Source organism: Zea mays, chromosome 5, assembly GCF_902167145.1.
Source record: "Zea mays cultivar B73 chromosome 5, Zm-B73-REFERENCE-NAM-5.0, whole genome shotgun sequence".
Lineage (NCBI taxonomy): Eukaryota > Viridiplantae > Streptophyta > Magnoliopsida > Poales > Poaceae > Zea > Zea mays.
This window is the reverse complement of record NC_050100.1, coordinates 137,983,350-137,996,363: the sequence shown is the minus strand read 5'-3', so window position 1 is coordinate 137,996,363 and position 13,014 is coordinate 137,983,350. Positions and strand designations below refer to the sequence as shown.

Sequence of the window (13,014 nt, the reverse complement as noted above, 5' to 3'; positions counted from 1 at the left end):
TAAAATCATAATGATGCAAGAAGAGATCATATGCAAACTATTATGCTACAAAGTACCCAGCAGTGTGTGAAAGAAATATGGCTTGGAATTGGCCCAGGTATAATCATATAGCTGCATAAAAAAGAATAGTTAAACTTGGGAAATCGCATTCAACTTTGACGAAGCATTTTATGCTGAAATCGAGAAAGAGAGTGTTAGGTAGCATTTGTGTGTATGTGACTGGAGGTAGTATCTTCCACTAGATAGATGCACCTTATAGTAAAGTCAAACTTGTATACATAAGCAGGAATAGCTGAATCTTCTTCAATAAATGGAACTCCAACTACTTTAGTACTACTAAAAATGAAGGTGCATTCTAACTTCTACCTGTCTTTTCTGGTTCCATATCTTGGCAATGTTTGGTGGTTTCATGCGGTACAACACTCTGCATCCATAGTTAAAAACTGACGTAAGCACTTAGATACCGTTAGAATAACACAAAAACAAAAGTATCAAAAAGTAAGTGCAAACAAGCATTCAGTTGGATCAGAAACTAGGAACAAACTCAAGATTCATATCAAATATGAAATCAACCTTTCTTATGAGTCAAATGAAAGCATAAACAGGCTTCCAATGCATCCATAGAGCTTTTGACAATGAATCACAGTGCATGTTCTTTGCTGGTTAATTTTTATAGTGACACAACAGCTGGTTGAGAAGTGTTAGAGACCATGAAGTGTTGTATTGATAGGAGATGGGGTACACATATATAGGGACTCAACCCTAACCCTAATGGGTCCTAACCCTAATGGGCCGGCAGTCCAACTGTGGTGCTGGCCCACACTCTCACACACAGTCTAACATCCCCCCGCAGTCGCAACGGGAGCACCACACACGATGAGACTGGAGTAGAGGCCGAAGGTAGGAGCCGACGGGTTGAAATCCCCCCGCAGTCGCAGCGTCGTGATGGTGCGAATGTTGCGGCTGGAGTAGAGATCGGTGTGTGCTCCAAGAAGACGATAGCCCCTAGATGACGAGGTAGCCGAAGTCGAGGTGGTCGCGGTCAGGAGACACGCAGCAGAAGCCTGTTCTTCGGGAGGGGTCGACGTTCGAGCGTCAACGGTCGGCATGGCGACATAACAAAAGAGCAGGAGCAGGTCGACCCTCCTTGCTTCTTCGATCATCCGGGCCTCAACGAGCCCCGCCAGGGAGGCCGACAGCAGCGCGCGCGTCTGCGCCGGTCAAGGTGTCCGCGCCCGCGGCAGAATACTAGGGGGGAAACGGCAGATCCAGCCGGGAAGGCCACGGCAGCGACGGATCCAGCCGGGAAGACGCGATCTAGCCAAAGGGACGGCGGATCGAGCCTGAAAGGTCGCAGCAACGTGGATCTGGCCGGGAAGGCTGCGGCAGCGACGGATCCAGCGAAGGCGAAGAAGGGGGTGGGCGGCGGGGCGTGTCCAGCCGGACAGGGGCCTGCGCCGGACCTGGCAAAGGGTGTTGACGGCACCAGCGACGGGAGAAGCTCGTGGGAGGCGCTGCTGGGGCGTCAGCGCGAGCAATTAGGAGGTGGCTAGCGCGATGACAAGGGGCTGCACGGGCAAAGATGCCGACACAGGGGAGAGGAGCGCAAGGTATCCATGCCGGGGAAGAGGTGGCCGGCACTGGTGAGGACGGTGGCTCGTGCAGGAAGGCCGCGGGGCGCTGCACGTGGGGGCGCGGACGTCGGGAAGGAAGGGCGCTGCGCTGGGGGCGCGTACGCCGAGAAGGTGCGCGGACACCGGGGAGGGCGCTGCCCGTGGGGGCGGCGGACGCAGAGGAGGGGCGCGAACACCGGGAACAACGCGGACGCCGAGGAAGGGCGCTGCGCTGGGGGCGCGTACGCCGAGAAGGGGCGCGAACGCAGGGGAGGGCGCTGCGCGTGGGGGCGGCGGACGCAGAGGAGGGGCGCGGACGCCGAGGAAGGGCGCTGCGCTGGGGGCGCATACGTCGAGGAGGGGTCGTCGGGCATGGTCGGCTGTGGCGAGGAGTGGCCGCCAGGGGAGGGCGGCGCGTGGACCACCCCTGCAGCGGCACCACGATGCGCATCCCGTCGGCGGCACGTGGCCGCGACCGCGGGTCGCGTGACGGCTTCGTCTCCGTCCTCGCCGCACGGCGCAGGCAAGTCCCGCCTGTTGGGGAGCTCGGATGGGGGCGCCGGCGGCGCGGATCCGGAGGTCGACGGCAGCGAGGAGTCGTGGCGAGCCGGCGATGGCTACGGAGGCCGGGGCGCCGCCTACGCCGCCTGCAGCGCCGGGCTCGTCGGCGGATGCGCTGCTGCATGGCACGCGAGGTTGAGGCGCTGGGCGCGGTGCAGGAGCTCGTCGGCGCGGCCTGCGTTGGCTTCCTGGAGGCGCCTGGAGGGTGGCGGCGCCTGGAGGGGAGGCAGCCGGCTGGGGAAGGAGTGGGGGGTGCGACTGGGAGGAGAGAGGCCGCCCCCGGGAGGCCGGGAGGGAAGGATGAGCCTATAGGTGTACATTCGGGCCGCCCGGCCCGGCCCGGCCCAAGCCCGAAAAGGCCCGTATTGTTTGAATTTCGGGTCGTGTCGGGCCGGCCCATGGGCCTAGCCCTCGGCCCACGGCCCAGCCCGTAATTGCTTAAACGTGCCGGGCTCATTTCGGGCGGCCCGAAATTATAAAAGCCCGAAATTCATTTTTTGGCCCGAAATTCACATTAGGGCCCGAAATTCAATTTTTCGCCCGAAATTCAGTTTTTGGCCCAAAATTCACATCAGAGCCCTAAATTCAAAAAATAATAAAACAAATAAAAGATAAGATAAATAAATTTGAACAAAAGCAAACTTAATATTTGTATTAAAGTTACCACAGCTATGCAATGACTACCTCGTTTACAAATTATTTTGTTAGAAGGAAAAAGAGTATAATCAGCTCTATACAAAGTTCGTAATTTCAGTTTATTGTCTAATGTTCATAACAAAAGTAAAATTACATCACATACTCTAATTCAAAGCTACAAAAAACATCTAACTAGCATTATCTATAGCTTTGTGTTCTTTATCAAGTATATGAAAGTGTGGAATGAAGTGTGGTTTTAATAAATATATGGGCCTTTTCGTGCCTCTATATGGGCCATTTTGTGCCTGCCTTAAACGGGCCGTGCTCGTGCCCGCCCATGGGTCGTGACCTCGGCCCAAACCCGGCCCGAAATAACGGGCGTGCCGGCCCGGCACTAAAATATTTCGGGTCGTGCCGTGCCTGGGCCGTGCTTTTTTTCCGTGCTTCGGGCCGGCCCATCAGGCCCGGCCCAAATGTACACCTATAGATGAGCCTCCCGGGGGGCGGCGGCTGAGGCGTGGGTGGCGGCTGTAGGTGTGGGAGGTGGCGGCTGCGATCTAGAGAAGAAGCCCTAACCTAGCCCTCTGATACCATGTTAGAGACCATGAAGTGTTGTATTGATAGGAGATGGGGTACACATATATAGGGACTCAACCCTAACGCTAATGGGTCCTAACCCTAATGGGTCGGCAGTCCAACAGTGGTGCCGGCCCACACACTCACACACACAGTCTAACAAGAAGTACTACTGCTTCAAATACAATATCCATGTTTAAGAAAGGCTGTCCTTGGCGATTTGGTGCAAATCAATCAATATGAATGTTATCAATTACATAAAACTGCATATTAATCTGAACAGCAAGAAAAAAAGAATGTAAATAAAACAACAACAAAGTTTTGGCAACAGTTCACACCTTGAGCTCCACTGGAGTTGACAGAAAAGCCAGCTTCTTTCTTGTTCCTGCACACTGCTGTGATTTGGCCATTCTCATTTCTGAGATTTTGGCTGAATGGGTATCAGGTGCTTTAGCATAGAATAAGTCAGAGCTTTTTCTTGCTGATGTATTACCATTTTCATCCAGTTCTGTGAGCTCTTGTTTAAGTTTGGGGTCTGTTGATAAACGTGATGAAAATCTATTTCTATCAGATGCAGCTTTGCAGTCCTTTGGAATATCTGATTGATTGTTCTGTGTCTGTGGAAATGATACATCATCTTGCAGGTCTGGAACATGTTCGAGCAATCCTGAGGCCAAATATGAATCCAGTTTTCTTTTCATAGGACTTCTCCAATGTTCTTTGAGTGCATCATTTGTCCTGATTGTAAATGGGGTCAACAGTTTTAGTGCCACTCATAGGAGGTTTGAAGCAGGAAGATGCATACTGAATTCTCATTAAGGGAATAATTAAAATCAACAGTAACAATAAACAACATAAAGAGGTTTTGTTTTCTCGAACAATTGTTAATTTCTTACAGGTGTCTCCATTCAATCCTACCTCCCTGGGAAATGTTTGACCATTTTACACCATTTGTTTCCATAAACTTGCTGCGCACGGATCAATCTTAGTTCCTCCTGTTGCGACCAAGGCTCTTTGTTTATTGCTGGGTCTAGAAGGTACTTCCATCTGTGTTTAAGACCCATCACAACATAAGTAAAGAAAACATTAGATGACTAATGAATCTGAATGCAGATCAGCAATTCTATAGCTGAGTTAGTTAGGTGGTCTGAGTAGCACTCCTCGGGTCCTGAGTTCAACTCTCCGTGAGAGCGAATTCCACGTTGTGGTTTTAAAAATTCCCTCGTCTATCCGACGTCAAAGCACAGGTCTAAGGCCAAGTCCCAGTCGCAGTCGTTCTCACATGGGATACGGTGCCACTATGTAGGGGTGTAAACGGATACTTATTCGGATATCAGTTTTTTGGTCTTTTTTCTTTGTTTGTGAATTAATAGAATATAGAATCTGCTATGCAAATTTATATTCTTGTTTTTAGTATTGAGCTTGTAAAGATTCATGAAAGGTAAACCTCAAATCTATCATATATCTTCTCAAATAATAAATATAAATTTCGGATACAAATCGAATACGGATACGGATATTTTTTTACCTTTTTTGTTGTATGAAGTAAATAATGTATGAAATAATTTATACAAAATTTTATTCTTGTTTATAATAATGTGCTTCATAACATAAGAAGAGATTAGCATCAAATTTCATACATATGTATTTTAAAATATTAAATTTATCCTAACAGTTCGGATATCCGTTTACACCCCTACCACTATGTATGGGTGGGGCAGAAGTTTGGGGTTTTCTCAACCTGCGTGAGGTCTTCTTAGTATAATGTTGTGAGGGGCGGTCTTACCCCCGTAGGTCGAGTTTTTTTATACTAGACATTTTCACTAATCAGTACTTCAATTCATTAAGGCTTCCAATTTATAACAGTGATTGAAGCAATTAAGTGTAAAAACTTCCAGGACATCTTATCTGGAAGAAATTTGTGACCCTTACGGCTTAGCTACAAAACCCCTGCAGCAGCATAAGTGTTGCAATTTGCACATATACTTTATTTACAGCCACAGCAGAGGCATTATAATTTCCACTTAAAGGACGTGGATGAAGGTTGAAACCATAGAACATATTTTTTTACTGTAAATACAGCAGGGGAGGCCCCCAGTGTAAGAATTTTATTAAAAATGAGAAACAACTGTAAAAACTAAGAGAAGAAAATGAAACAGACAAAGAGAAGGGCAAGAAAGGAAATTCAAACTTAGCCAAAGAGTCTCAACAAGGAAAAGAAAGGTGGTCTTTTTGAATCACAAAATCTACAAGCTTGTAGAATAGCTTCATCAAAGAAGTTTAGCCTCCAAGAGTCGAAGGATGCGCGTCCACAATCAAAGAGGCTCAAAAAGGTAAGAACATCTTTTGTGATTTGTGTTACAAGCAGCCATCTGGTGTGTTACTTGGAATACACAGTTCTATAAAACCAAATCAGAAGTGGCCGCAACATGTAATGATGTCAACACAGGTTATGCCAGTTTCAAGGTAGAATAGTGGTAGGCTGATGATGAGGCTGTTGGCATGGTGATCGCAACAGCTTGTGCTGTCAATGCAAGCTAAACAATAGCCGACCAGATCATAAACATTAGAGAATATAACATGTCTAATATACTAATTCAAAATGAATTGAAGCAAAGGTTGTCAAGTATAGAAAAAAAGATGAAACCAACTGTACGGCGCAAGCAATTTACCTTGAAAGGCATGAGTTGGCATTTCGGCCAGGTATAGCACATGCAATAGTTCGCCAGTTTTTCGTCCCATATTTTTTTACCATTTGCTTTAGTGCCTCATCTTCCTGGAAGGAAAATTAATTTGTTTCTATTTTGAATAAGTATAAAATACAATGTGAATGATAAATATTATAGTCTAAACAACTTTCCTCTGATGACCATCTGTGTTTTTTATTTTTGGAACTACTGCTCTCCGTGAAGTTCTGGACAATTTTCTTGTGAGGAGGTCCCTCTGTTTTAAACCAAAAAAAACATTATCTAAATACATAACCAATATTCTATCCGCTTAAATTTGAGGAATATGCAAATGTAGAGAACTTTTCACCAATGAGAGTACAGGCAATAGTTATAAATAAAAGCTGATGGTGATGGGTGCATGCGTGCATGGAAACATCAGCATGTAAAATATCATATGACAAAGCACTTAAGTGTATCCGAAATACAGAATGAACTTAGGTCAAATGTGGCTACTATGTGTATCTTTGTAAGAGAACGATTGTTTAGGCCTCACCTTGATAGTGAAGGCCTGAAAACATGGTACAGGGCATATGTACCGCTTGAGGGAATTAAGCGCAACTCTTAGCTGACCTTTACATTCTGAAAGCAACACAGATAGTATGTGGAATGACAAGCACGTGTATCGGTGTATGCATGGCCTTTCTTGAATTGGGGTTGGGGGATTTGGACCATGGAGTGTTTTTTCTTTCTTTCCAAGCAATTGAATCATAGAGTGTCATAGGAACTAATAATCAATCAATAGGATACTACTTTATATGGTTTTTCCTTTTTTAACTAGTGGTAAAGTCAGCCTTTTATTCATAAGCAAGAATAGTCAAACTGCTAAAGAATCGTAAAAAAATAATAATTTACAACTAATTTATAGTGATATAGTCATGACCAGCAGACATATCCTCATTAGTAGGACAAGCAAACAGCTAAAAATGAAGGTGCATTCTAAAATAGGCAACATACAGAAACTGTGTTTTTAACATAGCAAGTAAATAGAAGTAGTGAGATGTAGACAAGAAATAGTTAGAATATTGCTAACTTTCTTTCTTTAAATGAGCTTGCAATTGGCTAAAGGACAACTACCTATCTCTTCTGATTCCACACCTTGGCACAGTCTCACAGTTTCATGTGGTATATTACTCTGCAACTGTAGTTAAAAATGACCTCAGTGCCATGACCATTCAATTAACAAGATTCACAAAAGGTACCAAAAAGAACTAATGATCCAGCTGAATCACAGAAAAGGGAATAAAAATTCAGTATTTACAGAAATTCTTCAATCAACGTTTGTAATGAATAAAGTAAATGAGGAAACAGGCATCCACTTAGAATCGATATTAATTCTTCAATTAACATTGGTGGTTTGGTGCTATATAAACATAGAGTTGCATGCATAATAAGCGTTGGACAGAAAATTAAATGCAAATTCCTCACTGGTTACTTTTGTTATAGTAACAAAACACTTTGTCCAGAAATAAGTAAAGCCTTAAATACTCTATCCATCAGTTGACAATGGACCTTATTGGCAGTTTGGTATAAATGAATAAGGTAATTGCTGCTTTCAAATTACAGTAAAACTGTTCTAAAATATCAAGGATAGCTCCCTGTAAACATTAGTAAGATAGATGTCGATATAAGGAAACGCAAGACTGTTTTGAGTATTCTGTCTAGTAGATGCCTACAGAGCTTTTTTCATTGGAGCGGAATCCTTTGAGCCCTGGAAAAGAATTTGGAACAGCTGGGCAGCCCCTAAGTGTAAGGTCTTTGTTTGGCTGGCCATAAACAACAAATGTTGGACAGCTGACAGACTCAAAAAAAGGGGGCTTGATTATCCTGAAAATTGTGTTCTATGTGATCAAGAAGATGAAACTGTGCAACATATTCTATCTAATTGCGTCTTCACAAGACAGTTTTGGCATAATGTTTTAACTCCAATTGGTCTCTCCTATGTGGTTCCTAAGAGAAGAGATTCAGATTTTGCTGAATGGTGGAGAAAGGCTTCAACTAGGATTCCTAAAAGCAAAAGAAAGGGGTTTAATAGTATGGTAATCCTTGGGGCTTGGAGTCTTTGGAAACAGAGAAATAGGTGTGTTTTTTACGGAGCTCGACCCTGCCTTTCTACCTTAGAGGATGGATTCAAAGATGAGATGAGACTGGTTTTCTGCAGGAGCCAAGAACATGCGCTCCCTTTTTGACCCTGGTTAGAGAAAGGAAAGTCTTGTAGCCTCTTGGTAGGCTGGGGTGGTGGTGTGTCGTGTGGCTGGTATGTGTCTGTGTTGTATGTGTTTGGTGTGTGTATATGTTTTTTATGTGAGTCTGGTGTGTTTTTTTGTGTGTTGTGTTCTGATTGTCCCAGACCTCAGGCTTTTTCCTCTACTTTAATATAATGATACGTAGCCCTCCTGCGTATTCGAGAAAAAAAAAGCAGTAGCACTGCATCGATATGGCATTACCATGTCTTCAGCAACCTCATCTGACTTGCTTGAGTGTTTTGTTGAACTGTTAGCCCTCCTAAAAAAAGAAGAAATAATCAAGTGAACATTATGTAATCAGTCCTCTTATCAAGTGTTTAAGTCACAATGATAACTTTGATTCTTGTGTTTTAATAATGGTCAACAAAAAGTATATACGTACTAAGGAATATATTCCCATAAAATGAAGTGGAAAGGGAGTACTAGTAATATGAAATGCCTATACTCAGATTAAGTTGAAAAAACTCTGCTAAAACTCAACGTTACATGAAGCTGAAACCCGCATTGTACTGACAAGTCAACACCAGACTCTCAAAGAATCAAGCTTCCATAAGAAAAACTGATAGCAACTCCTCCATGGGGATAACTCACCGCTGGCTGATTGGCAACCCATCACTACTCTGCTCCATGTCTGCTCTCGGATAAGAAGCTCCGATTCCACCACAAGCTGCGGCTGAAGCCTGGATAAAGCATGTGGATAGACATTAGAACGGTGAAACAGTACAGTAAGCGGTTGCAGTCAAATCGAACCCCAGTTTAACCCTTTCACTTTTGATTGATCACAGAAGAAGGAATCAATCCAGGTCCTGGCGGATCTGCATTCCGGTACCGGGGGGTGGAGCAGAGCAGAACTCGAGGTGGGCTTTATCGGTGCTGGAGCGAGACCGCGACCACCAGGCCGCCGGCGAGGCGAGGCGAGGCGAGGCGAGGCCGCGAAAAGAAAGGGAGACCGGATGGGAAGGGAGCAGGAGCAGGAGCAGGAGCAGGATGGTGTGAGAGAATACACGACTCCGATTCCAATGGCGAGGAGTTAAGAAACTCGCTCACGCGCCAACTGTTCCGTAGCACGAGTAAGTGGCGCCTCAGACTGTCTGCAAGTGGCACCTCACACTGTCTGCACGGATGCCTTCTAAAACATTCCCTATAGAATACTTTAAATTAAGAGACTGGTCCTCCTGCCTTTTATTTAAGGTTATATTTGGTTTATTTGACTAAAGGTAGTACTCCCTCCAGTACAGTAAAGGTAGTCGTTTAGGACATAATTGTGCATACCAAGGAGTAATTAATTATCATAGAGTTTTCCCTGTTTACCCCTATTAAATAGGGATATGGGTGCATTAATGTCACCAAAACAATTAGGCTTGATTGGTTGCTGCAGCAGCTCCAAGGCATTCTAGACTGGAGGTCTCAAGTTCAATTCCTCTTAAATGCATCTTTTTTTGTGCAATTACTAGGGGCAACAACATCCAAATCCCAGACCACGCTCGATCACGCGCAGGATGACTTCTTTTATTGCACCGGAGGGAGTATATTTTACATCAAATATGTAAATGTTAATTATGAGTATTAAATATAGTCTAATTATAAAACTTCACAGATGCAGAAACCGTGAGACTAAATTATTAAACTAATTAATCTATGATTAACAAATGTTTATTGTAGCATCATATAAGTGAATCATGAGCTGATTAGGTTTAATAGGTTCTTTTTGTCGTTTAATCATTTAATTAGTTTTGTAATTAAACTCGATTTAATATTTCTAACTATTATCTAAACATCTGGTATGATAGAGATTAAAGTTTAGTTACCTGATCCAAACATCCTTTAAATCTAGGGTGTTCTCTCTCTTTCACCCTAATTTTTTTACTCTAAACTACGAATTAAACACATAATTAATATGTGTATGATTTTAGACTATGACAAATACATATATAAAAAACCAATTTTAAATATATTAGAAATATGGTGTATTGTGTATATGGGGTGGATTTAGAAGCATTTAGAAGCAGTCGTTGTGGAAGCTAGATTTTAGGAGATGTAATCTTTTAGAAGGTAGTGAAAAGTGGGATTTAGAGGGATGATATAGAGGGAACCACTGTAGACAGTGTCAATCAGCTACGGGCTTGGACTTGTTTGATAGACTTCGATCAACTCTCGAAAAGTTACTTAAATGATCTTATATAAAATTTAGGGCCCGTTTGGCACAGCTCCAGCTCCTGATTCTAAGCGAGGATCTGGAGGAGCCGTGCCAAACGGGTATTTTTTTAAACTGATTCTCGTGTGGAGCCGAAAGATCGGGAGTCGTTTTTTGAAGAAAGGTGAGATCTAAAAAAAACCTGCTCCACCTCCCTTAAAACAGCTCCTCAACCAACCAAATATGGATCTCCCCTTAACATTTGATCGAAATTACCCGCAATTGCCATTGGACAAAAACATAACGAGTCCCTCCCGCAACCCTCCACGGCGCGCGTTCTCTGTCCCGTGGTACCTTCCTGTCGCTGAAGGGAGCGGCGGCTAGGGTTTCGACGCAGTTTCGCCGTCCTCCAGCGAGAGCTCTTCTCCTCGTCTGTGGTTCCCAGGTACGTGCGTCTTCTACCATGGTGCTTGTCTGCTCTGCTCTGGCGCAACCCAGCGTTCTGCTCCGCTCTGCTCATCCCAGCCGATCTGCTTCGGATCGATTCCGTTCCGTGGGATTCTTGCTTGCAGCAGTCCATGGAACCGTGGGATTCTTGCTTGCAGCGTTCTAGGAGGGGCCGTGGGATTCTTGCTTGCAGCGTCCCAGCCGATCTGCTTGGAATCGCACGGTACTGGCAGCAGGGGCCGTGAAGTGCCCAACGGGTACATCCGCCACCGCTGGCCGTATGCGCCACTGATGGCAGCAGGGGTCGTGTGCGTCTGCAGGGATGGATACCGCTGGCCGTATCCGCCACCGCTGGCCGTATGTCTGCGGTTGGTTGGTGCTACGAGAAACATCTCACTGCTGGCTTGCGAATTCCTGCTTCGAGCCTCTCTGCTATGTCTGCGAATTCCTGCTTGTCTGCGAATTCCTGCTATGTCTGTGAATTCCTGCTTGTCTGCTCTGGTCGCGTTCTCCTATGCTCTGCTCGTACCAGACGCTCTGCTCGCTAGCCGCTCTGCTATTTTGGTATCAACGAATAGTTGCTTATTTTGCTTGAGAGAAAACATAATTCCCAGCCGCTCTGCTATCCGCATTCCTTTTTGATAGCTGCATATATTTGTTTTAGATTTTAATTTTTTACAGCAATATGGGTGATAGTGCCGATTGGAATGAAGATAACACTGCTCTAGTGTGTGAATTGTTCGCCGAACAAGTGAAGGCGCACAACCGGTCTGGTACCCACTTAAATAAAACAGGGTACAAAAATGTGATGGACAAATTCAAAGAAAAGACTGGGTTGTCCTACACCAAAATGCAGTTCAAGAACAAATGGGACAAGATGAGGATTGAATACACCAATTGGAAAAGACTATCAAAGGAAACTGGTTTGGGATGGGACACAGCGAAAAAAACCTGGAGTGCGACAAATGAAAGGTGGAAGAACTTGAATAAGGTAATAGAACTTTGGATAATTGTCTTTATTGCATCTTGTGTTACATGTTATATGTCTAACATCTTCTTTCTCCTAATGTGTAGCAATACAAAGGAATTGCCAAGTTTAAAGATGGGCCTCTGTTGCATGAGGAAGAAAAAGCCATCATGTATGAAGATATTAGGAACACAGGAGATGATCATTGGGCTCCGTCAAGTGGTACTACACCACAAATTCTAGAGGGTGAAACCACTGAGAACACTGATGACAAGGATGGAGACTATGAGGCCAATGATGACAAGGATGAAGACTATGAAGAATGTGAAGAGGTTTCCCCTACAACTGCTAAAGGAAAGCGTCATGTTTCTGTTGGTCGAAAGGACAAGGGTAAAAAGCCCAGGTCATTGGGAGGACATTGGGTGCAAGATCAATTGAGCAAACTTGTGACAGCAAGTGAGAAGAGCACAGCATCCGTTGAGTCTTTGGCAAGAAAGGACGACAATGGGTGCTCCATTAGAGATGTCATGGCATTGGTGAAGGAGTGTGGTGCAGTTCCAGGAACAAAAGAACACTTCATAGCATCTCAAGTTTTTGTCAAGAGGGCAGAGAGGGAGATGTTTATGACTTTGGACACACCAGAAGAACGCTTCAATTGGCTTACAATGAAACATGATTGGCTCACTAGGATGAGTCACTAGGTTCTGTAATTTTTTGTAGCACTATGTCCCATTTTCAGTGCTAATATGTATCTGTTTAAACCTTTTTACTCCGATTTGAACATGTTGTGACATTATTGTGGATGGATTGTATCAATTTTGTTGCTGCCCTATTTTTTGTTATCTATTTTGTTGCTGGCCTTTTCACTGGTTTTTGTTTTTAAGATATTTTGTTGTTGTCTCATTCCTTTGATGTATACAGATGTCTTCTTCTTCTGATAGTGAAAGGGACTCAAGTGATTCAGAAGATGACTTGAGAGTTCTTCAAGTTATTATTGGGAACCAAAAAAATATTGTGGCTGCTGCATCTCTTTTATCATGGTACTATGCATCATATGTTGATAAGAATGAGCCAAGGGCAACAACATTTTCTGGTATTGCTTGGGTCA

The 13,014-nt window shown here is 44.3% G+C and overlaps 2 protein-coding genes across 10 annotated transcripts in view; one reads left to right on the top strand and one right to left on the bottom strand.

Moving 5' to 3' along the window:
• The window catches only part of LOC103626929 (transcription factor MYB3R-5), a 28,456-nt gene extending 19,001 nt beyond the window's left edge, over nucleotides 1–9,455 (bottom strand). For 2 of the 9 annotated variants that reach the window (XM_008647281.4, XM_008647285.3), the window contains exons 1-9: nucleotides 9,188–9,455; nucleotides 8,950–9,038; nucleotides 8,560–8,617; nucleotides 7,190–7,253; nucleotides 6,243–6,329; nucleotides 6,059–6,158; nucleotides 4,305–4,433; nucleotides 3,725–4,124; nucleotides 367–424 (exon numbers count right to left, since the gene is read on the bottom strand). In XM_008647281.4, coding sequence (XP_008645503.1) covers nucleotides 367–424; nucleotides 3,725–4,124; nucleotides 4,305–4,433; nucleotides 6,059–6,158; nucleotides 6,243–6,329; nucleotides 7,190–7,253; nucleotides 8,560–8,617; nucleotides 8,950–8,987 — 934 coding nt within the window. In that variant the 5' untranslated portion in view covers nucleotides 8,988–9,038; nucleotides 9,188–9,455. Of the gene's footprint in view, nucleotides 1–56; nucleotides 112–366; nucleotides 425–3,724; nucleotides 4,125–4,304; nucleotides 4,434–6,058; nucleotides 6,330–6,608; nucleotides 6,701–7,189; nucleotides 7,254–8,559; nucleotides 8,618–8,949; nucleotides 9,039–9,119 lie in introns of those variants that run through there. The other 7 variants (XM_008647286.4, XM_008647287.4, XR_004849558.1 and 4 more) reach the window with 7 other exon arrangements.
• Nucleotides 9,456–10,782: 1,327 nt separating this feature from the next.
• On the top strand, nucleotides 10,783–12,736 carry LOC103626928 (L10-interacting MYB domain-containing protein-like). The gene is made up of 3 exons (XM_008647279.4): nucleotides 10,783–10,937; nucleotides 11,621–11,930; nucleotides 12,014–12,736. Exons 2-3 carry the CDS (start codon nucleotides 11,625–11,627, stop codon nucleotides 12,605–12,607), a joined length of 900 nt encoding a protein of 299 aa, XP_008645501.1. The 5' UTR covers nucleotides 10,783–10,937; nucleotides 11,621–11,624; the 3' UTR covers nucleotides 12,608–12,736.
• Nucleotides 12,737–13,014: the final 278 nt, after the last annotated feature.

Coding starts and splice junctions, on each gene's coding strand:
- LOC103626928 (XM_008647279.4), top strand. CDS start 11,625: ATGGGTGATAGTGCCGATTGGAATGAAGATAACACTGCTCTAGTGTGT. Junction 11,931..12,013: donor GGTGGAAGAACTTGAATAAG/GTAATAGAACTT, acceptor CCTAATGTGTAG/CAATACAAAGGAATTGCCAA.